The sequence below is a fragment of the Dioscorea cayenensis genome, chromosome 24 (genome assembly GCF_009730915.1).
Source record: "Dioscorea cayenensis subsp. rotundata cultivar TDr96_F1 chromosome 24, TDr96_F1_v2_PseudoChromosome.rev07_lg8_w22 25.fasta, whole genome shotgun sequence".
NCBI classification, from domain to species: Eukaryota; Viridiplantae; Streptophyta; class Magnoliopsida; order Dioscoreales; family Dioscoreaceae; genus Dioscorea; species Dioscorea cayenensis.
The window spans coordinates 335,707-363,345 of NC_052494.1; the positions used below are offsets into that span (position 1 = coordinate 335,707).

At 35.1% G+C, this 27,639-nt stretch overlaps 1 protein-coding gene across 3 annotated transcripts; it reads right to left on the minus strand.

Moving 5' to 3' along the window:
• Positions 1-1,912: 1,912 nt before the first annotated feature.
• LOC120252825 lies at positions 1,913-26,604 on the minus strand. 3 transcript variants are annotated; one of them, XM_039260993.1, is made up of 37 exons: positions 26,246-26,604; positions 26,073-26,172; positions 23,501-25,752; positions 22,072-22,186; positions 20,077-20,988; positions 19,612-19,924; positions 19,388-19,523; positions 19,049-19,307; positions 17,253-17,379; positions 17,037-17,161; positions 15,580-16,250; positions 15,301-15,412; positions 15,079-15,195; positions 14,538-14,632; positions 13,552-13,703; positions 13,265-13,320; positions 12,959-13,172; positions 10,396-10,821; positions 10,042-10,319; positions 9,781-9,866; positions 9,623-9,715; positions 8,582-8,846; positions 8,019-8,447; positions 7,813-7,909; positions 6,961-7,280; positions 5,996-6,112; positions 5,708-5,872; positions 5,403-5,531; positions 5,197-5,286; positions 4,973-5,079; positions 4,688-4,836; positions 3,855-3,937; positions 3,666-3,761; positions 3,387-3,509; positions 3,140-3,223; positions 2,820-2,963; positions 1,913-2,471 (listed from the first exon to the last, which is right to left on the minus strand). In XM_039260993.1, the coding sequence occupies exons 1-37, from the start codon at positions 26,530-26,532 to the stop codon at positions 2,154-2,156; spliced, it is 9,642 nt and encodes a 3,213-aa protein (XP_039116927.1). In that variant the 5' UTR covers positions 26,533-26,604; the 3' UTR covers positions 1,913-2,153. The 3 variants fall into 3 exon arrangements, with proteins under 3 accessions (XP_039116927.1, XP_039116928.1, XP_039116930.1); XM_039260994.1 differs by having other exon boundaries at positions 26,073-26,168; positions 26,246-26,353; XM_039260996.1 differs by lacking the exons at positions 1,913-2,471; positions 2,820-2,963; positions 3,140-3,223; positions 3,387-3,509 and having other exon boundaries at positions 3,671-3,761; positions 3,880-3,937.
• Between the last annotated feature and the right edge of the window lie 1,035 nt (positions 26,605-27,639).

Below are 27,639 nucleotides of genomic sequence, written 5' to 3' on the forward strand. Positions count from 1 at the left end.
GCAAACATCAAGTATAGCATTACAAATCATTTTTAGTATATTCACCTCTACATCAGCTATTATTAGGAATAGATTTCAATAAGTAACAATAAGCAAGCCAAGCCATTAATTTCAAAAATCTAGTTACAGCAATGTGAGATTACAGCTAATTGCATTAAGTCTTTAACTTTCATCACAAGTATACCAGTACAAATCATTTTTAGCATGCTTACCACCCCACATCAATAACAGTATCCTTCCCATTGATAAACCAGAAGTTTTCAGAAATAATTTTTCTCGTGAGGATGCTTTAGCAAATTATCAAATACATGGCAATTTTGTATGTATATACATATATATATACTTTATATAATTAAATTTAGTTATCATAAATTTTTGCATATAACACCATAATTTTTTTTAAAGTAATATGTATTGCTTATGAGGGTGTTTTCATTAAAAAAATCATATGTATTTAAAAAAATTGCAAAACATACAATAATTTTAAAAAAGGGAAACCCTTTCATATGATTTAAAAAAGGTACATGATATTTTGCAAGGAAAACCCTAGAAACAGACATCATGGAGCAGAAGAACCATTTTATTACATTCAACCCTTTCATCCAAGAATTTTCTGAGAGCAAAACGTGGAGTTTGCTTTCCCAACAGAAAAGAAAGAAACGCAAGAAAAGAAATTCTAATCCCATAAAAGATTCAAGCATATACACAAGCATCATCAACTATTAGAATTATGAATAACATAAAACTTTCTCATTACCGATTATTAAATAAAACCATACAACCATTAAAGTAAGACGTTTGGCAACAAAGTGCGAATATCTATACAAAAAGTAAATGCATCTGGAATTTTTGGAAGCTAATTGTAATGCAAACCCTATTCACTCTGAGAATCTAGGAAAACAGATTCAAGAACTTCTTTCGAACGGAACAACCACCTAAACACGGATACACATTGACAAATAATAAACCTAAAACCTAACATAAAACACTCAGGTCCAAAAACTGACATCCATAGTTTCAAGAAACTTTCTTTAAATTTGATCAAACACTGGAAAATATTAATCAAACCCAAGGCATTAGCAGCAAAATCATGGATATCCATTAGAGAAAAAAAAAAATGAGACTAGGGAGTGGGGATGACAATCTGAGGAATCACATGCAAAGAGACCATTGAAATTTTGAAACAAACCCTCATAATAATATGAGAGAATATACAGAAACTCATTCCTCATGCACTCAACTGTGTGGAAATCTGAAGCAATTCTAAAACACAAAAGACAGAAGGACATACCTAAAGTTCTAAACCCTAGCACCAATCATAAAAAAATAATAATAATAATAATAAAAATAAAAAATAAAAAAAAATAAAAAAATATTCTCTCCACTTGATCAAACACTGCTAAACATCCATGAAGCTAATAAAATTATCACTAAATCTTGAGTTTAGAATGATAAACCGCTGGAAATCTCCTAACGTAAAGAGAGTAGATCAGAATTTCTAGTTGCAAACTTGAAATTCTCAATACTAAGAAGTCTAGTAGAGTTTGCTCATGCAAGAAATTCTTCAGGATAGGACAAACCCATGAAAATCTTGAATCATTTAAGCAAGGAAAAAGACCAAAACCCTAAACCTCAACTCTGTAGATTCAAGAAAAATATCTCTCGACTTTTATTAAACACTACTAAATATCGATGGAACTAAGAAACTTATAAACAAATATAGTGTTTGGAAATGGTAAACAGTAGAATCATTACGAGTAAGTATTAGAATTTTGAAGCAATTACTAAAGCATAAAACTAGAGTTGTTCCAAGACATACCTAAATATAATACAAAAGGTGTGTGTGTGTGTGTAGAGAGAGAGAGAGAGAGCAATAGTATTATAGATTACTAATACATCAACTCATCATCAATAATAAGAAAGGGTTCACATCAAAACCTGACTAAACTTCATGGAGATGATCTGATTAAATTGCGCTTACACAAAATGAGGCCCAAATAGACAATGTAGTCAGTAAGTTTTACTGCTAAGCTTCTTGGTGCACCTCAAATTTAACACACTTCTTGAATGTGATGCTGATATAAACTATAATCCATTTTCTAGTATACATACCTCACTAAGAGATAACATAAGCGGAAGTGAGTTTTGCAAACTCATTTACTGCTTTTCTGATCAAGGAAGCTCAACAAAAATCCACTAACAATCCTTCTTGCAATAGGATTGGGTATATGACGGCACAACCTCCCATCCATATAAGCAACTATACCTGATAAAACAAACTTAACAACAGCTTGTTTCCGAGTATGTTTTTCTGGGCCTGCTTCTGGAGACTCGCCTTCATCTCCATCTTTTTTGGTTTTCGATCTGATGCCAACAAGGAATTTACTTGCTTCTTGATGCAATATGTGGATTGCGTAATGGACAAACAGGTGTTCACACAGAGTCAGCACTGCTGGCCCAAGTCTCCAATCCTACAATTCAACCCAAAGGTCAAAGGTACAATACGATGCAAACCTTAGTTTTTGAGTTTATGATGGGATATAGACGAGACAATTATACTTCTTGTTAGTGACTCTTGATGCAAATACACAACATTGAGGAAAGATGCACCAAGTAAACAAAGAAAACCAAGAGCTTATAGTTATCCAACATTAAACAATTAACATTTTTAGCTATGGAGCACGAACTCGGTCTACCTCACATTTCAAGCTTACACACTTTAGGCATGAAGTCAGTCTACCTTACTTTTCAAGCTTACGCATTTCAAAGAAAACTCTAGGCTAGAAATTCCAATTACAATCACAGTGAAAGAAACTTACATGTTCAGCGCGCAAATGACGGAAAGGATGAGAAGTGGTAGAACCATCTCCTTCTAACAAATTCTTGCTCACAAGAAAGCTTTTCACATTTTCCACAATTTCATTAATGACAGAAGTGTTTGGAGGTAGGTTCTTGAGATAAACCTGTTAGGTAAATGGTAAATATCAATGCAATTTTCTGGCAATCAATGCTATTGAGCTTCCCTAACATTTAGCTAATCTCATATCCAATTGCTGCTAAACAACCAACATCCAATGCGAAAGAGGGAAGAAAGAAATCAACATCTGCACAAGATGAAAATGCTTTCTCAAATCCTTACCAGGTCATCTACCACCCTCACACGAAGGAATTCTAGCTGGTACCTAGTATCCAGCATAGCCTGCAGGTACCCTTCGATATATTGCTGCATCATTATTTATAAAGGACACAGATTATAATTTCTTCAAATTTGAGTTTCTTCTAGTTGCGGGTGGAGGTCATCCACATATGAACAAGTTAATTATATAGCCATAAGTTAAACTTGGGTCATAATTTAAAGTTTTAAACTATACTTGGAGCAAAATTACCTCATCAACCCCTGGACTACGAACAAGTTCAATTTTTCTGTCTGGACCTCCTTCCATTATAGCAGCACCCAATAAAGTTGGCTCCATAGCCAATCTAAGTATACCTTGGTGGAAACCAGTCACCTGAAAAAATTTGTGACATCAATTAAAAGAGTAAGAAATGACGATTAATCCTATACTATACTTAAGGTTAAATATCCCAAATACATTTGTTTTCAGAACAGTACAAGGATTCAACAAGCTATAATTATTTATTTCATAAACTAACTTGACCATTACCATGCCATTGAAACCATTTGTTTCTGCCCCACTTAAAACATTGTCTGAAATTTCCGTGAGAGCAGCAAATAGAGCATTTGAACCTGCCATTTTCATCTGTGGGGAACACAAAATAAGATAGTGACTGCATTTGATAGGACACATAATATGTATATATAATCTCTAAAGATTTCAGATGATGAAGTGTACAGTTTTCCCCAAATCACCAAAGTACCGCTTTGTCCCTGAAAGGCCCTTTGCTTTGGCATACATGCTGATAAATTTGAACATACCTATCCAGCAATTCAGACCATAGATGGTTAGTTCTACCTGATACAATAGATAATGGGAGTGCATGGTAATAAATTGTTCTGATTCCTTACATCTACCCAAGATGAACGCTCAACTAACAATCAAATGATAGATGTGTGTAGCAAAGAAGCAAATTTGCCACTCCTATTTAACTTGTTCACAATGATTAGTCCTACAATGCACAATATACAGAAAATATACAACAGGAAAAAGTGCTAAGATTCATGTGCATGTGGCTTCAGTCTTCAGGTGTCTGATGTTGTAAAGTTGAAGAATCAAGGTTGAGTGAGGAAGCTATCTTATTAAGTGTCACCTATTCAGACTATCTGGCAATAAATTTAAGTATTCAACCAATTATTCAAGCACCATGCAAATATTCACTTTGAAACTTTTCTTTGGCCCTGGGCAGGTCATGTAGAGGCTGAAGCTGTGGCAATATTCTAGGTGATTAAGGAGATTCAAATCACTCAAGATAGTTCAACTAAACTAATGACCTAAACCTATCTTAAAATTTAAGACAAAAGTTATACTTTTCCAAAACTAGTTTGAAACACGGTATGCAGATAGTGGGTAGAAATGAACTGTTAACATGCATTTACATGTAGGAAGGTCAATTGACTTTCTAAAGGCACAAGTCGATACAAAACATCATAACAGGCCAAATGACAATTAAAACATTAAAAGGGAAAAAGAATTTGAAAATCCAACTAAAAGGATTGAAAGAATTTTACCTAAAGTAATTCCAGGAAGATTGATTGAGCCATCAGAAGGATCAAAGAAAACATCTAGAGAAGATGAGGCTGTGTCATCAAAAATTGAAGCAAAGGCTGGTGGAAGCAGTTGACTTCCTTTGGCCATATATACACCTCTTATCACATACCTTTGATGGCAAGTATGACAATTTTTTTTCCAAAATAATAGAAAAAAGAAAAAAAAATGACTCAATGGAAAAATCAAAAAGAGAAATGTAATGTATTTGCTGACCAAGTATACAAATCAAATTTCATGAAGCCTACCAAGAGTAATGCTTTGCACACTTTATAAGCAACTCACGAGAGGTCACTAAAGCATGCGTCAGGAGGATGCCATTCAGCTGCACAACTGTATTCTTTATTGTTGGCACCTAAAGGAGAGAAAGAAGAGACAAAGACCCTCCTCTATCAGGTTAACATGCAGCGTGTGTAAAACATAAAGCTAAATGGCAGGTTTTGCAAACAAATCAAAAGGCTTCAGACGATACCTTAACCACACTGTGCAAAAATGACCTTAGTGTTTCTTGGGTGGAGCTATAATTCAAATCTGGATTCCCCGGTAGAAAACTTGCTTTGATCTTGAAAAGTCAATAAGCACAATGTGAACAAAAAAAAATGGAAGATAAAAGAAAATATTGAGCATCCAATATGATATCCTTGCAATTGATAAAATCAACAGAGAACTAAACCAAACCATAATAGGGTGGATCTCAAAATGCTTAAAATAGAACTGCTGACTCCGTGTTGTAGGATCACTGACAGAAGTTCTCCAGAATGGAACAAGCCTCATCAAAGTCTCCTCATCAACATTTAGATCAATTGGCTGAAATGATATAATGTCTTAGCCAACCACTAAAGTACATACTTGAAAATGCATGGTCTCAGATAGTTTTGACAATTGGAAGTAAGAATTTGTGAAATAACAGTTATATGGATCATACACATGGAACTACGAAATGCAAGAGTACAAAACAACTTGAATAGCAGCTTTATATGTACCTGTAGAACAATAGAGGAGTATTTAACTTGTTTAACTTTAGAATTGGTCGACTGCAGGACAAAGACCACACGAAGAATATCCTCATTCAAGCCAGGATCACTGTGACTTCCTCGAATCATTGATGCAAATGGCGCTCCTTCCCATTTTTCATCCACACTAATTACCTAAAGTGACAAGAAATGAAGCACCAATGAACTTCACAATAGTAATTATTGCCTTTCATAACAGTCACCAACATGCCAAAACATAAGGATGTTTTTCCTAGATTTAAAAGTGTCAAGCATTACCTGAACTCTTAAATGGTTGTATTTATAGTCATCTGCAATCAAGGAATCCAAAGCTATGTTTTCAAATCTTAAAAGTATAAGAGTGGACCGATCTGGCAGCTCAGTTCCACGAGCATCCTTCAGCAAGTATAATCAACAATTATGTCAGGGTGAAGAGTGATATAACATCTTGCAGAGAAAAACAGTATACAATCCAATGATTATAGTGAAGCCACATATGAATTTCTAGACATTATACTTTCAACTAATGCACCAAGTTTCACTTGTACATGGTTCCCAAACTGAAAAACTCATTTGAGATATTCCCACACTATCTTTTCACCCATAGGATAAGATTAGCTTATCAACGCAACAGACCCAAAATTATAAAATTGGAAAGAATTAGTCGTAGTTATAATTTTCAATTTCCATTATCTCCATCTTGCCCTCATCACCCAGCTAACTTGGTTTACCAACTAAAAGTTCAAATAAATATTGTGATTTAAATTCCATGATTATACATGAGATCAAACCCAAGGCACAGTCTAGAACCATGACATCAAACAAAAATAGCATTCCTTTATAAACTGAGTGAAGTAGGACCAGGATTTACTCAGCAAACTAGTGAATCAAAATAAGTTATTAAATGATATACAAACATTGCAATTAATAAAAATCTCCAAAGGCAAAACTTGGCATATCCATCTCAAATGTAGTCTATACAGATGCATAGCGAGCATCATAAGAAATTCAAATAGGTTGTTACTACTTTTATTTAGTTTCTCCTAAATTCTTGAACTTCTAGATCAGTAATTTCCATGAAATCTAGAAAATCCATTTAGATTTTTCAGTAATTAATTTACCAAATAAAAATCATACAAAACATAATAATTTTGAATCATAAACAAGGCCGCTCAATATAGAAGCTGGTATAAAAGGTACCAAGGGCATCTAGATGAAATAGAATGACTAGAGAAGAGTCTGACCTGCCTGCCATTCTCAAGCAAGTGAATTGCAAAATACGAAACTCTAAATTGCATATTTGAGCTGGGCAGAAGCAACTTCTCCTTTTTATAACCATCAGGACGCTCACAAATTCTTAATACTCTGGTAAACCCATCTGTAAACACTTCATAACCCACCATGAAAAGTTCTAATCCACGAGTGCCATCAATGGTTCTTTTTCCAACTTCTGATCTCTTCTCAGATACCAAAGGTATAACTGGACCTTTATTTTGCATGATCTTGAAAAATGGCTTCCATGTGCACACCTTGTCAATATTAATTTCTCGTGATACATTCATATCTACAACAGAAAAGCAGCAGCTCAGCATAAGTTCACAAATCTTCATAAAGCCTATTACAGATGTTATTCAAACCAGGATGAATTCTGCCTCATTACAAATGAAAGGAAAAACAGTTTAAACATAAAACATACAGACAATGTTGGTTTAACTGGAAATTAAGCAAAATTGGAGAAAGAAGATTTTAGGATGCTTTTTTAGTCATGAGAACACAAACATACATTTGAGCACCATAGCAACTAACTGGCTATGGTTTTGGTTTCAAAAATACTCTTCGCTAATTAACCTGCATCATTTCTTCCATTATTATAAACTGCTGTGAAATCCTTCACAATATCATAAGTTTATGTTATAATCTGCAATAAAGTTCTTGAACTCACCATTTCAGGATACAGGGGATAATCATGAAGGACAAATCAGCTCTTAAATCAAGGCAAAAGTGATGATTAAAGCATAAATACAATATACACACTGAAATAATTGTTCATCATGAGTTTGAAATAATTTATAAATAAATAAATAAATCAAACATACCAACAATTTGAACCACTAGCTTATGTGGCAAGTTCAAGTCATCCCAAGCATACTCAACTGAATCTCCAGAAAGTAACAAGTCTGATTCCATAAAATCCTGAAAACGCCAGATAATGAAAACATGTTCAACAGCTGTAAGATTAAATTCTCTTATTCAAGAGGATCAATTATTTTGTGTTTTCCTCTGAGGGCGCAATTATTACTACCTTTTGATGATACATGATAGATGTACCAGACATGCAATTTTCAATTCGGTAAGGTAATGGAAAATTTGGAGGTCTATAGAAGTGTAAATATAAACTGGAGCTTTCTTCCACAATATGGACAGCAGCAAACTGCACTTTCTGATTGTCCTTCCAAGCAGATGAATCTGACTGAGTACCAAGACCAGCTGACGTTCTTCTGAATTTCAAGAAAAACCTACCAAGTGAGGAAACACAAATTGGACCAGACCAGCCATATTCTATTTCTTTTAAGGAAAACTGGACAAAGATCAGCGAATCTCCATCCTTGCTTTTGTGCTTTTCAAGAATTGATTGAAAGAAATTAATTTTTCTCCTTTCCGAGTAAATTTTCTTCATCCAAAATGTAGCTTTGTGTTTGGACTGAACAAGGACGACCCCACTCAACTCATCCTTAAGATATGAACAATCATGGAAGACGGTCAGAATTATAAAATAGCATTTTAAAAAAACAAAGAAAGGAAGAAAGAAAGAAAAAATCATATGTATCCTCCATAAAAAAAATTATGCAAAAAAAAGATCCTGACCTCTAGATGGCATTGACGAACCATCACTGGTTCCTTTGATTCATTAGATATCAGATATCTAGGGGCAATGCATACTAACTGAGATGGCAAACCTGCTTTGTCAACTTTAGGGTGTAATGAAACACCGAGCTTCAATATGTGATTGTTATTCCCAGCATCCAAACCTTCCAAGGAAAGCTCAGTAAAGCCAGATAATATATCCAGGTTCAATAATGCTTCTGATGTCTTCTTCTCTCCCAAACATTTGATATTCACTTTGTTTGATCTGATTACAAAATACATATCATGCTACAAATTGAAGAGATGCCTATATCACTTAGAGAAAATCAAAGACATTTGATTAAAAACAAAGCGTGAATATCAAACGTCAACAAATGATGAGCATTAGAGTAACTAACAGTCCCATATCAGTTAATCTAGTACATTTGGACTTGAATATATAAATTGGGATTTTTCATCCCATTAGCTTAAGCTTTGAGATGGAATTGAACCCAAATAATACATTCAGTTTAGTAACATAGTAGTAGAGTTAAGTTCATTAGTTTGTTTTACAACATAACTAACAAAAAGGACAACATGTGTGAAAGGGACATGTAAATGGAGGGATAAAACTAATCGCTTAAATGGAGGGATTTGGTTAGAAAGTTTTCAGGTTTAGGAGTGATTTACTTTTCTATTTTTCCTATTATAAATTACTATATAATACAGTGGAGTGTCAATTCATAGGAGATGAAGAATTCAGAAGTCTTTTTCCTTCTCATATTTTTGCTTCATTTTACTTCACGGTTTACAAACATGGTAGTAGAGCTTAGTTAATCAGTTTGTTTACAACATGACTAACAAAAAAGGTAACACATATGGAAAGGGGCATATTACAGTAACTAATAATCCCACATCAATTAATATAGAAAATTTGGACTTGCATATGCCAGTTTGGACCTCTCATATGTTAGCTTAAGCTTTTTGGTTGAAGTGAACTACCTCTAACAGTGAGAACCTAAAATACGCATGCAATTAAACATATATATATCTCATACTTACTTCAGGAACCATGATCCACAAGACATAGGTTGTAAAAGACAACCTAGATGAGGAGGAAAGTTGGAGCTATCCTTTTTAGCTTCAATCTCAGTCCTGCATAAATTTAAAGTTGTAAAACAAGACAACAAAATCACATGAACATCATTGGCAAACATTACCAAGGGAGAAACTTCTGACTGGAAGCATAGCAGAACAAAGGGAGATCAGTGTTGTTCTGCAGAACATAACAACTAAAAATGGTTGCCTGGAAACAAAACAAGGAAGTCAATGACCAAGACAGTAGGTTTTGGGGAAAAAATTCATATTTATGTGTACTCTTTGCCCATCACGCTCTACTTATATATTTAGGTGATGTTGATAAAGACTACAATTTAAGGAAAGAAAATGAAGTAGGATCTCGCATTGGGATTTCACATTACCTCTAAGATCCCTCTCTCTCCACAAGACAATCTTAGAGAAGCAAAGTACTTCCCCCCACCAAAATCCAACTCTATGTCAATAAACTGGGCCTCATTTTTTTGTTTATGCAATTTTTTAACACAGTCACCACTGTTTACTGGCCTGCACTTGGAACAATGTTCAATCAAAGTTACTGTGAAGTAGACAGCATCAGGATTTGCGTAAAAGTAAGCATTTGAACCACATGGAATGATTGCTTGCTTTCCAAAGTTGCTAAAAGCACTAGCCATGTCAATATCTGCAAAACTCGGACACAGTTTCAACTTGAAATTTTCTGAATAATGTTAGTCAAGAATAAAGATGTATAGTTTTACCTGGTTGATTTTCAGTCATAAGAACCTGAATATCTGATTGCAAGAAATTATAGACCTGAATTGTGGGGTATATAAAAATTTCCTTCTGCATTTGCAATGCAACTGGTGAAACGATAGTCTCTGATTTGTTCACGCTGTTTTCAGGTTGTATCACAGGCACCTCTCTTCTAAGTGTCTCAATAAGAAAATGTACATTGGAGACATGCTGACCTTCAACTTTAAGGGGACAACTAACAATGCTGAAGAATGATTTTGTTGCCTCAATACCAAAAGTTTTTCTCAGCTTGTAGTTTAATTTATCCAAAATTCCGGATACACGAACAGATTTTTCACCCGTCAATTCTTCAGACCAACTTGTTGAAACTGATGTCATGTCTTCCTTGAGATATTCTGTGACATCAGGTCTAATGGATAGTAGAAAATTTCCTGCGTTTACAAACCAAACATTTCCACAAGTCATCAGAAGCAATATTAATGTTAATGCAATCCAAGCAAGCAAACTATTGAAAAAGGAAACATCAAATTCATTGATAGATCTCATAACCAAAAGGATAGTTTTTCTCTCTGGTTTGCAATTGAGGCACAGCTCTCATTAAATAAAAGAAGGATTAGTTCCAAAATTACAAAAAGACGTTATTACCCTTAAACTCTCTAAATGTATAATACCACTCTAACAATTACGACAATATGTAAATGGGCAAAAATTTGTGCAAAAAAGACAACCACAATTTTATACCAGGGTAATTCCAGCTTGAAAGAGTAGATAACCTAATACTGCCTATGTAACAAACAAAATCACAAACGCATCCACATTTACAGCAAACTAAAAAAAAAATCAACTTAATATTTGATCAAAAACTACATGGTAAAGAAGATAGTGTCTTATCTAAATTAGCTTGGCAGACCTTGTAAGGCACAACATACATAAACATAAATATATATATATATATATATATACCTAACAAAGGCAGACTTTGAGAGCTAGCTTAGATAGATGCAGTCTTATTTGGCAAGTCAGCCACCGGATAAGGAAATGGAATTGTCTTTGCCTCTCTGGAGATAAAATATCACCTGCCCTAATAAGTAGTCTTCATAGAAACCAAACCTCACTATGCACAGATAAAGCTACCCTTAACTCCACCATTAGAATGGTTCCTAATAGAGTCCCACCAAATATGAGGTTAATGCAAAAGATTTACAGATTATAATTGAGAACTCAATTGTGTTATATCACTAAATACCCACAAGAGATGGCATATTTGATATAGAGTACCACATAAAGTACTGCTTGTGTCTCAAAATTCAGAAACTAGCGATTAGAAGAGACACAAAGAAACTACTTATGTCCTGCAAAGGCCCACTATCTTTAATTGAAATAAAGTTTGTGAAAGCTCTATGCCACATGTCAATTGTTAGATCAAAAGGCATAAAGCTTCTCGTGAAATTTATATAAATTTTGATGATTCAGTCATTTTAGCAGCCTTCTTGCGTAGAATTTGACCTTGAAGCAATGGCGGACAACAATGCTAGACTAAAAGACCATTTTGGATGCACTTAACCATCCTCTACCTCGAGAATGGAATAAATACTTATGTTTCTTTATGATACTTAGCAGTCAGTACCATGAAAGCTATTAAAACATGAAAAGCAGGCAAGAATGAAAGAATATGGTAATTGCAGCGGGTGAAGCAAATTAGAGATACTAGTTTTGAGGATTACTTATGTTCGCATATGCTCTGGAAAGTGACCATAATACCACATTTACTTTATGTTATTCTTATCACTATTATTAGAATCGTACGATTCGTGATCCGAATCATGCTATTCAAGCCCATTCTTACATATAACGATATGAATCTTATATATGAATCGGAAATATCATCGAATCGTTACCAGATCAAACGGATCATTAGTGAATCGTAGGAATCGAAGTGAATTTAACAACTATAATTCAATGATATATATTGTCTATGGATGTTATAACAACCTGCTTCATTGAAAGCTAACAACAAAAGTTAGAGCTCAAAGGAAACAATGTTACAGTCTTAATAATCTCCTACTGTTTGAAGATTAGAGTGTTATACTCACCAAAGGATAAATTTACATCTTACCCAAGAACAGGCTACAATCTAAAGGTTTAGATAGGTTTCTCAAAATTTTCAAGCCTAAACATTTAGACCAATGGAGTGTGTGTGCGCGTGCACGCGCATACATGAAAGCTTGATAATGAAAAATGAAAACAACGAAGAGAATCCTACTATATATACAAATAAGAAGAACATTACAAAAGGATAATAGAAGGCAATTATTAGTTCTTTAATATATTCTTGTAACAACAATGCTTTTTACAAACATGTCAACTAGATATCATGATTACAATGAATTATTCACAGTCAGCAAAAATTTCAGCCATTTTTGTACTTACTTGATAATGCTAATAATTTCCAATTAAGAACACACAGAAGGATGCAAAACTTAAAAATGTGTGCTCACTTAGTGTATATATATATGACCCTCTAGACAAATCAAATGAAAGAAACCAACAAGGTCTGGTTTAAGTTACCAAGAGTTAAAGACATCAAAGCCCTTTTCGAGCCCCCTGACAACTTTAAAGCATCAAATGATGCCATACAGTCATCAATTGTATCCCCAGTTCTCAGCATAACAGACGCAGCTTCAGCCTCATCCTCTTGAGGCCTCCGGAAGCGTAATTCGGTAGGAAATCCACTTTCATTGTGAATCCTTAACAAAGGAGTAACAACTAGTGATAGACCTTCCTGAAAATTACGCCAAAAAAAAAATGAATGAAAAAAAAAGTACTATATAACTAGTAGAAGCCTATCAAAACTACAGGCACAGTGACAGAGACCTCAGTATTTTTGGAAACCTCAAGCACAATAAATGGCCCAGGGAATTTTCCTGCATCTGTTCAACAAATATCAGAACTATGAGGAGAAGAAGAAAGCTAAAAATATAAAAATAAATAAATAAATAAAATATTTTTGTAAAGAGCAAAATCACCAAAACTAGATACCATCATATGTGCTTCAAATAAAAGTAACAAAGTTACCCCTTTGGTTGTGTTTCTCCAAAAATAATCTGGAGAATAAAGACATAACTAAATAAAATAGTTTGATTCAAAATTGGATCAGTTACCATGATGAGATAAAATTCTTGTCCGCCATGCCAAAAAGGCAGGTTTGGAAAGTGACAGAGTAATAGGACTAGTAGTAAAAGCATTGTCTCCAACAAGAGAAACTGACACCAAGTTTTGACTTTCAGAAAGCTGACCACTCGACGCTATGTAACTTGGGGACATGCAAAAGCAAAGAGTAAACATTTTCAATATTAACAGAAATCAGTAAAATAAAAAATTGTAGCAACAATGCATCTACAGAAGAGTAATTCCTCTTATAAGTAAGATGATTATGCATATGAAGGAAGAAGCTTTCATAGTATGAAACACATCCAAATCTGGTACTCCACTTCTTACCATAATTTAAAAAAAAAAAAAACACAGATTGTAGAAAAGCTTCAAGATAAAAGAATCCATCCACATCCTTCTAAGAACTATTAGCATTGATGTAGCATAAGTTTGTATCCAAAACTGCTCTCAGGGCTTAAGTATTTCACATGATGATCGAATTCCTAACAAAGTAGGAGTGAACAGAGTTTAAATCTTTAGTGAACATGATTGATGAGTGACTCAAATTCTCAGAACATCAACTCTCAAAACTCTCCACAATATGTTAAGTAAGATGGCATTATATATGCAAATGCACCAACTCTCTCTCTCTCTCTCAATCACTAATATGCAAGTGAATCATCCGGTATGAACTTCAATCTCTCTCTTTCTCTCTCTAACAACCACTAATATGCAATTGAATCATCCGGTATGAACTTCAATCACAACTGATGAAATTAGTTTTACCACAAATTACACAATACTAAAAGAACAGAAAAACTTATGAAAATTGAACACCTTGGATTCCAGCCATTTATTCTTTACCCATGTCATCTTGAGATGTATCTTTCATTGTATTTATCAGGAAGTTACTAATAACTCTAATATAATAATATGACACAAGGAAGCATGGGATCATTCCAAAGCTTATAAGAGAAATATTTGATATAATCACTACCTTAACAATACCGAACTTGATTGTTTTCCAGGGATTATCGCTTCTTGATTATCAGCAAAATGGCAAATGAGTCTCAAAACTGACTGATTTTCTAGCTGCAACAGTTAACAATATGTCCATTGAATAACCAGAATAAATCAGCGTCATATCAAAAACATGTATGATCTGAATTATCTCCGGGTAGAAATAGTTAGCAACATTCACCTAAAACAACAAAAATTCCATTTGCAAGGATGGTCATTAATTCAAAGAAACTCAGGATCAACAGCTTCAGCTGATTGAGAATTTACTGCTTTATTTATAATTGAGTATTTCAAACCTGCTAGTGAATGATAAAAGTCTACAGTATATTCATAATTAGGAAAGACTGAAGACTCTGAACTAAAGGTAGATCATGCTTTATAAAAATTTAAAAAAAATTAAAAAAAAATAAATTTTTTGTTTTTTTTAAAAAAAAAAGACATCATTCAGGGGTGTTTTCCTGGATTGTAGTAAAATTGGGCAAACATGCAAATATATTCATGTTAGCAAAATCAACAACCTTACAGCAATTGCCAAAGATGATTGAGCTTCTTATTGCATATGGACCAGCTAGATTCAACTTCCCCGCAATATAAAGAAGTATATCAAGGGAAAGTGTTGTCAGATGTATCGCTACCTGCCAAAACAATAACAAGGTTGCAATTAAGAAATTCATGATCTTAACAGGGCTGGCACCAACTATCATTGAATTAAATGTAAATTAAGGACCACGCCTTCTGACCTGCTTCATCCTAAAATAGAAATGAACAGGAACTTTTTGATGCAGAGACCTTTCAGGTGTAAATCTAGAATGGTATAGCAAACACATATGAATGGGAGAAATGAGTTCCCTCCTGCATGCTCAATTTATATTATGAGAAGTTAGATCCTATTCAACAACTCAACAAATTTAAGGAAGCTAGATCTTATTTGACAACTTAACAAATTCCGTAAGAGTAATTTGAAAGAAATAGAAAAAACTAAATAAAGATAGTGTGTGCTCTGCAGTCTAGACACTGACCATAGATCTTTTTGTGCATCAAAATATTGGGTTGCAAAATTTAATAAGCTGATAATTCTGAACTTTGATGGCAACACCTGACCAATTACATTCATATCATTGATGCAGCTCTGAAGAAGTGGCATTTTGTGATTTTTGTCTGAAACTTCATGAAGAATGGTCAAACTAATACTGTCAATGGTAATATTTATATGTGGGGGATTGTTTTCCAGCACTGACTCCTCCCCACTTCCAGAAAATGACCCTCCCTGAACATTGGTTTCAGAAGTTCTAGAAGAGAATTTGTTAGAAACATCCTGTTTCTCAATATCAATTGTTTGAGAAGTTCTCTTGATCACCTTTGCCTTTAGTGGGTTCCCAGGTTTCTTAACAAATTCTGGACGGCCATCAACAAAAGCGACGGCAGAATTATTCTTCTTGTTCACAAGGTACAAAGCATTCTTAACAGATATGCCATATGATTTCACAACATTATCATCCTCATAATTATCTGACATGTATGGATAGAATTGCCACTGGGCCCAGCTCTTATCGTCACTGCTAGAGATTTCAACAAAGTCAGATCCTGGGCAGAAGTTCAGACGCAATGGTTCACCTTCATCATTCTTTGCATACAATGATAACAAAGAAAATGATGAAGCCCTTGACCCCCATCTCTTATAGTAACTCACCTAGAAAAGAGACCAGTTCAATGTAGAAGATATGATTACAAATACTCCACAATGACATAATATGAGATTGGAACATTAAATCAACATAAACAAGGAAAGGGCTTAAAAATTACAACAGAACTTCAGTGAGAAGTTAATCAAGACCACAAATTTACTTGGAAGTTTCAGCATGGAAAAATGAAAATCAGTTCATGGATTTGACAAGTACAGGAATACTGTCCAAAAAAAGAAAGATACTGTTCTTAAATTCCCAATCCAAAGTAAGGATGGTACTGCTATAGATTTCAAACATCATAGGAAAAAATTTTCTAGAAGTAAAATCTTAGTAAATAATGATTGCATTTAAATCCCTAGTGATGTTTTGACTCCCCAACTAAGTTGGTGTTTTAGATAGCATCCGACCTTCCTCATGTGATATTTGATGCATTGCTAACCATTTCCAATAGAAAAAAGCATTTTTATGTCAGATAGAAGGATATTTGGAAATAAATAGACAGACCACACACATGCACTCCAGCGCATGCTACGCACCATAACAACAACAAAAAAACCTAGCATTGCCCAATGCTATGGTATGCCCAAATATCCATGCTCGGTTTGGGAAATATATCAAACAGGTTAAAATACTAGGCACAATTATCTTAGAGAATACAAAATATCTAGTTAAGACAAAGACAACATAGTTTGAGAACTTAAAATGACAGTAAATGAATTGAAGCATAAAAATTAAGGCCTTTTTCCTTGAAGATAAGGGAGAAATAAGATGGGAACTAGATACTAGCATACCCTGAAGAGAGCCCGCTCTCCAACAAGAGAATAATGAAGTGTTCCAACCAAACGATACTTTCTACCGACAGCTTCAACGGCAAAATACAAGTGTTGGTGAAGATCCTTGATCGTCACAATTGCTCCTAATAAACAATGTTGCCCAACTCAGCCCAATATTTTTTTGAGAATATTAATGTGTTTGATGTGATAAAGGAGATCTTTAAGCATTGATACCATCAGGAACCACATAATCTGGGTTATTGATCTGGCCTTGATTCCTAAAAGCAATGTTCTGTTTCTGTTTCTCATTTGCCATTCCACTGGATACCCCAGACAACAACACAGCCAGATCCAAAAGCATCTGAGGAAAATACATACTGAGTTAACCAACAGAAAAGGCTAACAAGATACCATTAAAATTACCAACAAGGGCATCATACTAATTGGATATGGATACTAAAATGAAAAACAAATAAAAACTATCAAGCTTGTGGATGGCAAGCAATTGATTCATGTCTACACTTGCAAACAAACAAAAAAATAAACAAACAACAACTACAACAAAAATCTACGATATGAGCAGCAATTTGGTTTCAGCTTGACCGCGTAAAAGGAGCTGGCAACAGTTTACACTAAGCATTTTACTCAGCTTTTTACTAGAATAGATGGCACAGGTTTTCTTTGGATCATAGCAGTGGAATGTTTTCTAATGCAAAGTAAATCTAGGCCTCATTTTTGAAGATGAAAAATACAATTAAATGAAAGGAACACTGCAAAAGGACTGCCTAGGGGTAGGAAAAAGTCCGATTTCTAGCTCCTTATGAAAACAAATATGCAAAAGTATTACTGTCCAGCAAGAAATGAAACTGACTACATAACCATCTTTATATCACGAACCAACATAGGCATGCATCTTTCACCTTCATCGAATGGGAAGACTACAAAAAATTTTGCGGTAAGCAGATTACAATCATGGTATGGTGGTTTGCCTATATTGATTGGCCATGCCTGAAGGTTACTGATCAACATATTTACTTGGAAACACAATAGAGACCAACTATCCATGCCAAGATATCTTTATGCAGATCAGGTCCCTTAGTGGATGATCTCATAACCAAATTAATTCATTTGGAGCGGTTATTAATCATAATACTTTGCCATATAAACCATTATGGCAGCTGCAGACAAATCCAAATTTATAATTAAGGAAATCCAAATTAAAGAAGTGATGATCAGCGAGAACCGATCCAGAACTTCTCCAAGTGGATCACATCATTGACAACTAGATTAGCATGATAAACAGCCCCCCCAAAAAAAAAAAGACAGACCAGATGGCAACAAGCTGATAAATCACAAAAAATATGAAGGTTAAAATATTACAATAGTCATTAATCAAGACCAGGCCTGTAAGAAGTGCAAAAAAAAAAGAGAACCAATTTTAGTTTGATCTATAATTATAGATGCAATAACTAAACTAACATGGCTTAAAGTGGACAAAATATTCAAGAAGAACTAAAGTTATAACCATTGCCAATGGCAGAAATGCCGCCAAGTTTCTCAGGGAGAAGTGAGAATATAACTTAAATTTCCAGTCTGACTATCAGGCAGCAACCCATTAGCAGTTCCACCAGTCATGCATGATTTCTATTTGTTATCTCAGCCACAGATTAGATACTCGCGGCATTATTTCATCTCTCATCATGTGAATATTGTTATTTTTAATTTCTCAAACATAAAACCAAATGTGGAAGCATGGACAATAAAGAAAACCATATGCAAAAAGACAAAAAAATAAATACCAATTCCATATTATACAACTCAGATAAAAATAAGACTCCGAATGTTGGAAACAAGATAAGTTGCCATTATGCAAAGCACATAATATAGATTGGCAAATGCTTCCAAAGTTCAGAACCACCAGCCATATTACTCGTCAGAACACAAATTTGGTTTTCTTGAATTAACTGGTAATGTTGTAATCAAAGAAATAAGTAAATTTAAATGTTGAATTAAAATAGAACATCATTGACCTGAATCTCAGATAATGTGATTGTCATGTCAAACCCAGACACAGAACCTTTGCCTGCCCAATAGCTCGTTGCTGGAAGAAAGTCTTGTCTATCCCCAGAGTCCAGATTCTCAATTAAAGCAGAAGCAGCCAAATGTTTTAAGATATAACTATGATTACCAGAATGAGAAGACTCAAAAACATCATCTTCTGTCAAAATTTCTCCCAGAGAAGTTGTAGCATGTTCGGAGTGAATTCCTCCAAGAGCAGGAGGCTCATCTCTGACAATTTGAGAAGGAAGAGTACAATTAACTGTAATTTGCAATAGAAAACCAACCAAAGAATGGGCATCGATTAATACCTTGCTCCATGTAACATATCACTATAAAGATACCCAGTGAAAATCGTCAAGCGATATAAGTCAAATAAGACTTTTCTCCCAAAGTTCATAAGGTTAAAAGTGGCGCCAACCTCTACAGAAGAAGTTTGAAACCCACCTACAACAGAAAATACAAATGACGATTAACATAACACATCATCAAGCAGGATGATAATTGCAACATAATAATTAGAGATCATCATCACCAGATCCATCTTGAACTGCAAGAATAAAAGAAAATTGTGATATATCTACAGCAAGGTCCTCTAAGAAGTTCAATTTGGACTGAAGGAACCCTTTTTGTGATGTTGAATACAAAGGTGTTGTAGCATGCACCAAATCACAGTGGTCAGTAGGGCCACCAAGACTTTCTTGAAAGACAGGTTTTTCAGCTTGTCTAGATGATTTTTGAGGCACATTAAATATCCACTGTGAAAAAGTACTGATCAGCAGAGAGTAAGCTTCCAAGCACTCAACAAATGTAGTCAATGCCAATGTTTCAAGAAATATATAGCCACCCTGTCCAACACAATTATTATACCTCAGAAAACAAGCATTTGAATACTTCTGTTTCATTAACAGATAAAGGAAGATTCATAAAGACCAGTACTACAGATTTCATCATCAGATTTTTAGAAAAGATACAGGCATAAAATAGCTACAATCAGCACCTGGATTTTGCAATTGACTGTAGTATGTTCTTCACTGACACGGACAGAGAACTTTAGCTTCATGGCTCGATCCAATTTTGTTTGAAGGATTTTCATGGAGTATTCGACCATCAGCATGTCTCCAAGCCTGATGTCAACTAAAACTCCACAACCTGAATATAGCATAAGATTGTTTGCAGCAAGCAATTCAATTGTTTCCAGTTTGAGATTAGGGCGATGAAATATGTGACTGGGTCCTTCATCCAAACGAGGCTCCTCCACTGTATACAATGTCCTAGGGCTGCAGAGGTCAGAACCATCTACTGAACTACAGGCATCTGAAGAAGGCATAACACTGCCTTGGGAGCCAGCATATAATGAAAATATAAAATGAGAAAGAGAAAATTCATAAAAATGGTTAAGGGATTGATAGATTGATCCTTTAATGTGTGGTACATTAGTGTGGAATTCCTTCAGAATTTGATGCCTGAAAATGACTGACTGAACCCCAGACAAATCCATCACCATTCTCAAAAACTTTTCTTCCCAAGAAATTTTAATACAAGGTTTCTGAATAAAAACTCCAAGACCATAATCAGGAAGATCAAACATGTCTGTAATAGGCATGCTATGATTAATCATGCCACTGCTAGAAGCTGCATCAGACGTCAGTTGAGTCCCAGTAACATGTCTTTGTGAGTCAATGAAAATGACATCTATTGACTCAAACTCAATAATGGTATCAACCTGAACCTGTGCAGTATTCTTACTGATCATTGTTTTCTCAAGACCCCTGGATTGAATTATTTTCTTTTTTTTTACTTTCTTGGAATAGCTAATTAACTTGCCAAGAAAATCTTCAGCATACAAAATACCAAAATCATTGGAATCAATATGGAGACGCGATGCCAATGAAAGAAAGTTTTCAGCAACCTGAAATAAGAAAGTTTGAAAATATAGGATTGATAAGCAATGAAATGAATAAATGAAGGAAAAATGTTATGCGCACTGCCCACTCAGCCCATTTTATATGTACGAAGGAATACCAAAAACAGGACATCAGTATAACCCCAGCCTGGAGGTTGAAGCGACCTAGACAGTGTGTCCAGACAACTTTACCAGGAGATGTGTAAAAATACTTGTATAGATAGCAAGGGTCAAGAGTTTTACTGAAAAATAATATTTAGAATGTTAAGAACAGTAGTCATGAACCTCTTGTATCTGTAATCACCACCATAGCTCTGTTGATTTTCACATTCATATAAAGATCATCAATGTGGGATAACCTTTGATTTGGATCTACTGTTGTTAGGAATGCAAGCCATAGGCTCAATGTTTTTATACGAATGTTGCTTCACTTTTGTTTTGGTAAGAATTAGCCTATGCTACAAACGGAATCTGATTCCACCTTTTAGATAACTATATCTCTCTATTAATAAATAAAAACTCAGAAGCCCAAATTTTCATTGTTAAGGTTCTGTAAGAAAGCATCAGGCCCTTATTCCAAGATTTTCTGCATAGTTGTGTTCTACTTTCTTCTTGATAATGTCACATATTGAAGATAAGCAGATTTCATAGGGCAGATTTTAATCCTCTTTGAATAGAACAGGAAACATCACCATAGGCTCTCCAGCTTACACATACATGCCTATGTAATAAACAGCAAACCTTGCCCTCAAAAAGTGCATCAACACATAATTAACTCCAAGCAACAATTTAATCAGCACTCCATAACTTGTGTAGATAAATTCTAAGATCAGAGCATCTGCAGCCTATAAACACAGGTAAACTAATGGCTATACAACACTAGCACAATAAATGGAAACAAAATTTTAGCATTATTCAGCAACATGAAAAAAAGGCATGTTGATTGATGTGTTACAATATTAAATTATTTGGAAAAACATGATAAAGTTTCCTAGCAGATAATTCAAGAATGTCTTTGATTAACATCCATGTTCAACTGTAGAAATAGGAAAAGTATGGCCCAATTGACTGAAAAGTCAAGTACTTTACCTTAATGAATTCCCATAAATAATTTGTGCATATTAAAGCAGCAGCTCCAGTGGTTAGTCCACTGACAACCAATGATAGGACATTTTCTGTTGTGAATAATGAACAAATATAATCTCTGCAAAAAAATATGATTTATCAGTCAGCCACTTAAAGAAGAAACTTGGAGTCTTGGCATCATAAAATATGCATGCAAGAACATCCATACTTCTCAATACTAAAAGGAGAACCATGCAAGTTTCTGCACAGTAATGTCAAAATATCAAGTGAACCAATACAAGCACGTAACACTAACATTAACAAATGAAAAACGTTAAAAAGGTTCTCCTAGTGCATATCTTTTAGAATTAAATAGCAACAGTACTGGCATTGTAACCAAGACAGAAATGATCTGGTTGGCATGATGCACATAAACCATATTCTGATATCCTATACTTAAGTTAGTGGAATGGCACATTTTGGTGCCCAAAAATTCCATGTTTAAGAAAAGAAAGCTTAATTAAATATAATAGGTGGTAACAACTTGCACCAAATTTAATACACATGACCAGGTTGCTATCTATTCATTCCATCTAACCTTGTATTTGTCCTTTGACATCTTCAAAAGCTTAAAAGCCTTAAATAATTCCAACATTAAAAAAATAAAAATCTAAATTGACAGAAAGCCATTTATAAAATTTTGAATTTATTCTAAGCTATATTTGACAAGTTTTGAATTCCCAACATACACCTTAACAAGGTCTTGGCTATTCAGTAGTACACCACAAAAAAGTTTGGATTCCAGAAATGTGCTTCTAAACTAACAAAATTTTATCAATTCAATTTTTAAATTCATGATTTCTTACAATACAACATACAAAGAGGTTAGGATTCAAATAATGAAAAACATGAATTCCTACCCAGTATGTTTGTTCCCTTTTTCCATATATTGCATCCAAAAAAGTTACGAAGTTAAACAAGGCTACCATGAGATCTACGTTTCCCAAAGGGGGAAAGCGATATAAGGACCACATTTTCTGATCTTAAACCAAACCTTAATTGAATACTAAGAGTGCAATTTTCGTAACATACACTGAAGAGTAATGCAATCAGTTGCCTAGCAGACTACCTTAAGCTCTGATGATAGCATTTCTTATGGTAGAAGACTACTGATTAGCACAAGGAGGCTTTCCAGGTATAGCATGCTTCAAGCAAGCAAGAAAGGACAATGTGAAATGAATTCACTAATTGAGTCCCTGATGTCGCGAATCCCAATATAAAGATTCTTCCATGTACAATATGTTCTTAGAGCATATATGCAAGTAATCATATTCAAAGTAAAAGGACTTCACAAAATAATAAAAGATGGCACACAAGGTGCAATGAATTCAAAGAATATTCAAGTGAAGTAAAAATATGATCCGAAGTAAGAAGAGTTATTATACAACAGAACCTGCGCATTGATGAATGGGAAGTAATTGACATGGGTCCAACAGAGAGAGATTGTTGGTCTTGTTTTAAATCAGAAACAAAGGCAGTAATTTCATATAACTTTAGGCAGACATTAAGTGCAATACAGCCATGAGATACAAAACTTTCATCTCCATGTGCCTTTGGGGTTTCTACCAACTGAAGTTCTCTTAACCAAATAAAATCAGCCCCTGCTTCAGCCACACCTGATTTCCCCATCAACTTTGATAAAATGACTTTAGAAGTTGGCCATATAACAAAGTCAATATCCCCCACATCAACTCCTACACAATAGCCACCATTCCCCTTATCAATGTTAACAACATGATCTACGGTAATAGGAAAATTTTCTCTTTGAGATGACATTCTAATACAAGTCCCTGCTATATGTGCCCCAACTTGAATGTTCTTATTAGGAATTATACCAAATATGGCCACTTTCATTCTGTTAGTGTAGAATTCTAATGAATCCTCCAATCTGATTTCTGTCGTCATATCAGCATAGCTTGAAGAGGGTGAAAGGCTCCATATCCCAATCACATCAGTCCGATGAACAAAGTGCTGCACCTGCCTAAACAGCAGAGTAGCATCGAAAACAAACCCATGATCCAATTCTAAATTCAATTTTCCAAGTACCAAACTACATTTCAAAAGTCCAATATCCCCCATGCTACAACTTGAATCAACAAGAAAGCTTTTAATCTCACATAAAAAAAAGGGCTGCCTGACGTGCATAATACCACTCTCTTCATACTCCCCATGAATTTTCATCCAATTTGACCACAGGGACCTTAGGTTATTTTTCAAAATATAGATGCCATCGCTGGTATAATTAGAAGAATTCATAATATCTGATCTTCCAGGATGATGCATTGGAGCAGGATCACTCCACAATATGACCTTTTTTGTACTTTTAGCATTGGGAAGCTTTTTAGGAGATTGATTTCTCTGGTGCATCAGATCACTCCCTGTATGAGAAACAATTAATGAAGAGGAATGGCTAACTTTGAGTTCTTCAAAAGCTATGAACACTGATTTTCCAGCAGATCCAGATACACCAACTATGCACAAAAGGTTCACCAGAACACAAAATGAAGGAAAGATTTTATCGTCAGGCTTATAGCCAGTACCTGCTTTGTCATTTAGAATAGATTGGCCAGAAAATGCAGGACATAGAGTGATATTAAGTTTCCCAAGATTTAGACTGAAGGGGAGCTCCTCATCAACATCACCTGAAATACGAGGATGAAAAGGTGAGGATGCTCTGCTGGTTTTACACCACTTTCTTGAAAAACTCAGCATGTCGACAAAGCGACCAACAAACTGCATGACGGCTATGATAGCTTTCCAACAAAGTACAGCCAGAAGAAGAACTTTATGTGAGAAAGTAGTAGTGGCCCTGGCATGTGATTCCATGTTCTTAGCGTGCAATTGCAACAAAGTCCTCTTACGTGCTATTCGACGTGCTCGTCCAACAGCATCAGCAGGCAGTCTCTTCTCTAGTTCACAAACTGCTCTCCACTGATGGTCAACAAGGTTCAATTTTTTTCTATCACTGAATGCACCAGCTAAATTTGACTTAAACATCTTTCCAGCAGAGTAGCCAACCAATAATAGCAATGACTCATAAGCATGAACATAGCGAAGCTGGAGGATAACCGTTTCAACTGCCTTCTGCAAAGAAAACCTACCCAGAGTCAAACAGCCAGCTTTATGCAGTGCTATTCTCCACAGATCCTGGCCATTCCTAGTATCCTCTCTTTCATCTGGAGTTATTAGATTCAAGACTATCTGAATAATAAGAATGTCTATTAGAGAAAATTTGGAGTCTAAATGTTCAGCTTGAACAACATAGCCAGCAGGTTGAAGTTTATACAACTTGATATTTGTAGTTAAACCCCCCAACGACGCCATACAAGTTGGATGGGCATTCTCCTTCAATCCTAGCTCCAAAGTATGACAATTAATCTCCATAGTGTTTTCCCTTTTGGCAAACGGTAGCAAGTGCATAAATCCTCTTAAAAGAGAGGCTTTCTCAGAAAAATGGGGTTCAACAGTAAATTTGTCAACCTTCAAAAAGCCCGCATGGGGATCAAAAAGCAGTAACTGCAAGTGTATATCTTCGAGAAGTACCTGACAGCTCCTTAGGAAAACCATGGACAACATTGTCATAAGCCCGTTTTCAGAAGACATCCCAAGTATCAACTTTTCGATCATTTCATGAAGAGATGCACCCTGAATTTCATGTGAAAACACAATTAAACCCTGACTAGTTGTCATGCACGTATTACATGATAAAAAGATACTTCATGCTTGCTATAACATCATCAGTAATTCACTTCTATACTTTGAAATTAGTTTATGAATCCAGATGAAATTAACTTACTTTAATTTGAATTTTCTGTAAAACAAGGAACCTTCAGTCAACACAATGGAGCTCAAGAATTTACATGGAACTTCCATTGGAATGATAATTATTAATAATTTCCGTGATATTTCTAAACTTAGTATACATTCTAGATTAAAAAATTAGAAGACAAAGTTCATGTTAGTACCTCAGGATCAATGGAAGCAATCACCTCCTTCCTTTCTCTATGCCTTCTCTCCCTGAATGCCAAATCTTTCCTGATCAACCGTTCCTCCTCTGCCGTCTCCCTTCAAAAAAACACTAAAATCTTTCATTCACCTCCAGAATAATAATAAAAACAAGAATTAGCATCAAACAAACCTCAGAGCAAGCGTTACATCAACGCCCCGAACTTCAACAACAATCGAAGGGCTCGACCAAGGACAAACCCGAACAGAGAACTCCCTGACTCTAACCCGCCTGAAAACCAACCGAGCAGAATCACCAAGAAAAGAATCCAGAGCCGAAGCTTTAAATACAATGTTCTTGGCGATTCCATGGGATTTGAGAAACCCTAGCTGTAGGTCAATCTCCGGCTCGTCTTCCACCCACGGCCGAAGCCACGAGACGAGCTTCGATCGAAGAGACGCCGCCAAGAACGACGCCATGGATGAGGGATCAAAGGAATTCTATGGATCTATGGGATTGCGCCATTGAATGATCGCCATGAAAACCAGGGTTTCAAGAACTCTGGATGAAATCCATGGCGGGGGTTCAGACTGGTATATATAATGGAGCTCTGGAGTTCTAACTTTTGGGTTTGAAGACGAAAATGCCCCTGCTATTTGGTGAAAATTACATGAACTTTTTGCAGCTACACCCTTGTGAAATCATAAAATTAAGTATTAATAAATATTTTAATGATTTTAATGTTTGATTTGAAGATTATGTAGAGATACTTTATTGTTTCTAATGATTATATATATATATATATATTTATATATTTGGAAATAATTTGAGTTTTTTAATTGATATTTGTAATGAATTTCCTTTTATTTTCCTTGATTGACTAGTTTAATAGAGTTATTTATGTATCTTAAATTTAAATTACAGATATTAATTATTTCAAATATTAATTTCAAGATTGTGGCATCATTGGGTATATATATTTTATATGTTTGATTATTTTTATATCTAGACCTGTTTGGCTGCAAAATAAAAAAATATGGCATAATTTTATTATGTAGGAAGTGTAAGTGATTATTACAGAAATTATAACATATTTTATTCCTACAGAATGAGTGTTTGGTTACCGAAATAAAAAAAATACGGAAATCGATCGGTATGCAACTAGACCACCGGTGGATCGCCGGTGTGTCCTGGAGGCCAGTCGGCCGGACCACTAGTGGATCGTCGGTGTATCATCAGAGGCCGGTGGACTGGCGGTTGGACCGGTGACCAGTCGCCGGAAGCCTGCCGGATCACCGGTGGATCGCCGACGTGTCACCGGAGCCCGATGGACCGGTGATCGGACTGTCGGTAGACCGATGACCAGTCGCCGGAGGCCGGTTGGACCGCCGGTCGGACTGGTGGCCGGTCGCCGGAGGCTGGCCGAGCCACCGGTGGACTGGTGACCGGTTGCTAGATCAAAAAAGAAAGAGAGACTTTTTACAATAAAAAAATATTCTACTAAGAGTGGAATATTTTTTTATGCCATAATGCGTATATTATACTATAATTTTATAGTTTAAAATAAGTACCCAAACAGGCAATAT

What these genes read in the sequence shown, in the direction of transcription:
- LOC120252825 (XM_039260993.1), bottom strand. Translation starts at nt 26,532, where the DNA reads ATGGCGTCGTTCTTGGCGGCGTCTCTTCGATCGAAGCTCGTCTCGTGG. An exon ending in TCAAGTTCGGTATTGTTAAG is followed by an intron (nt 13,704 to 14,537) that starts GTAGTGATTATA and finishes CATGTCCCCAAG; the next exon opens with TTACATAGCGTCGAGTGGTC. An exon ending in TTGGTGATTTGGGGAAAACT is followed by an intron (nt 3,762 to 3,854) that starts GTACACTTCATC and finishes TGTTCCCCACAG; the next exon opens with ATGAAAATGGCAGGTTCAAA.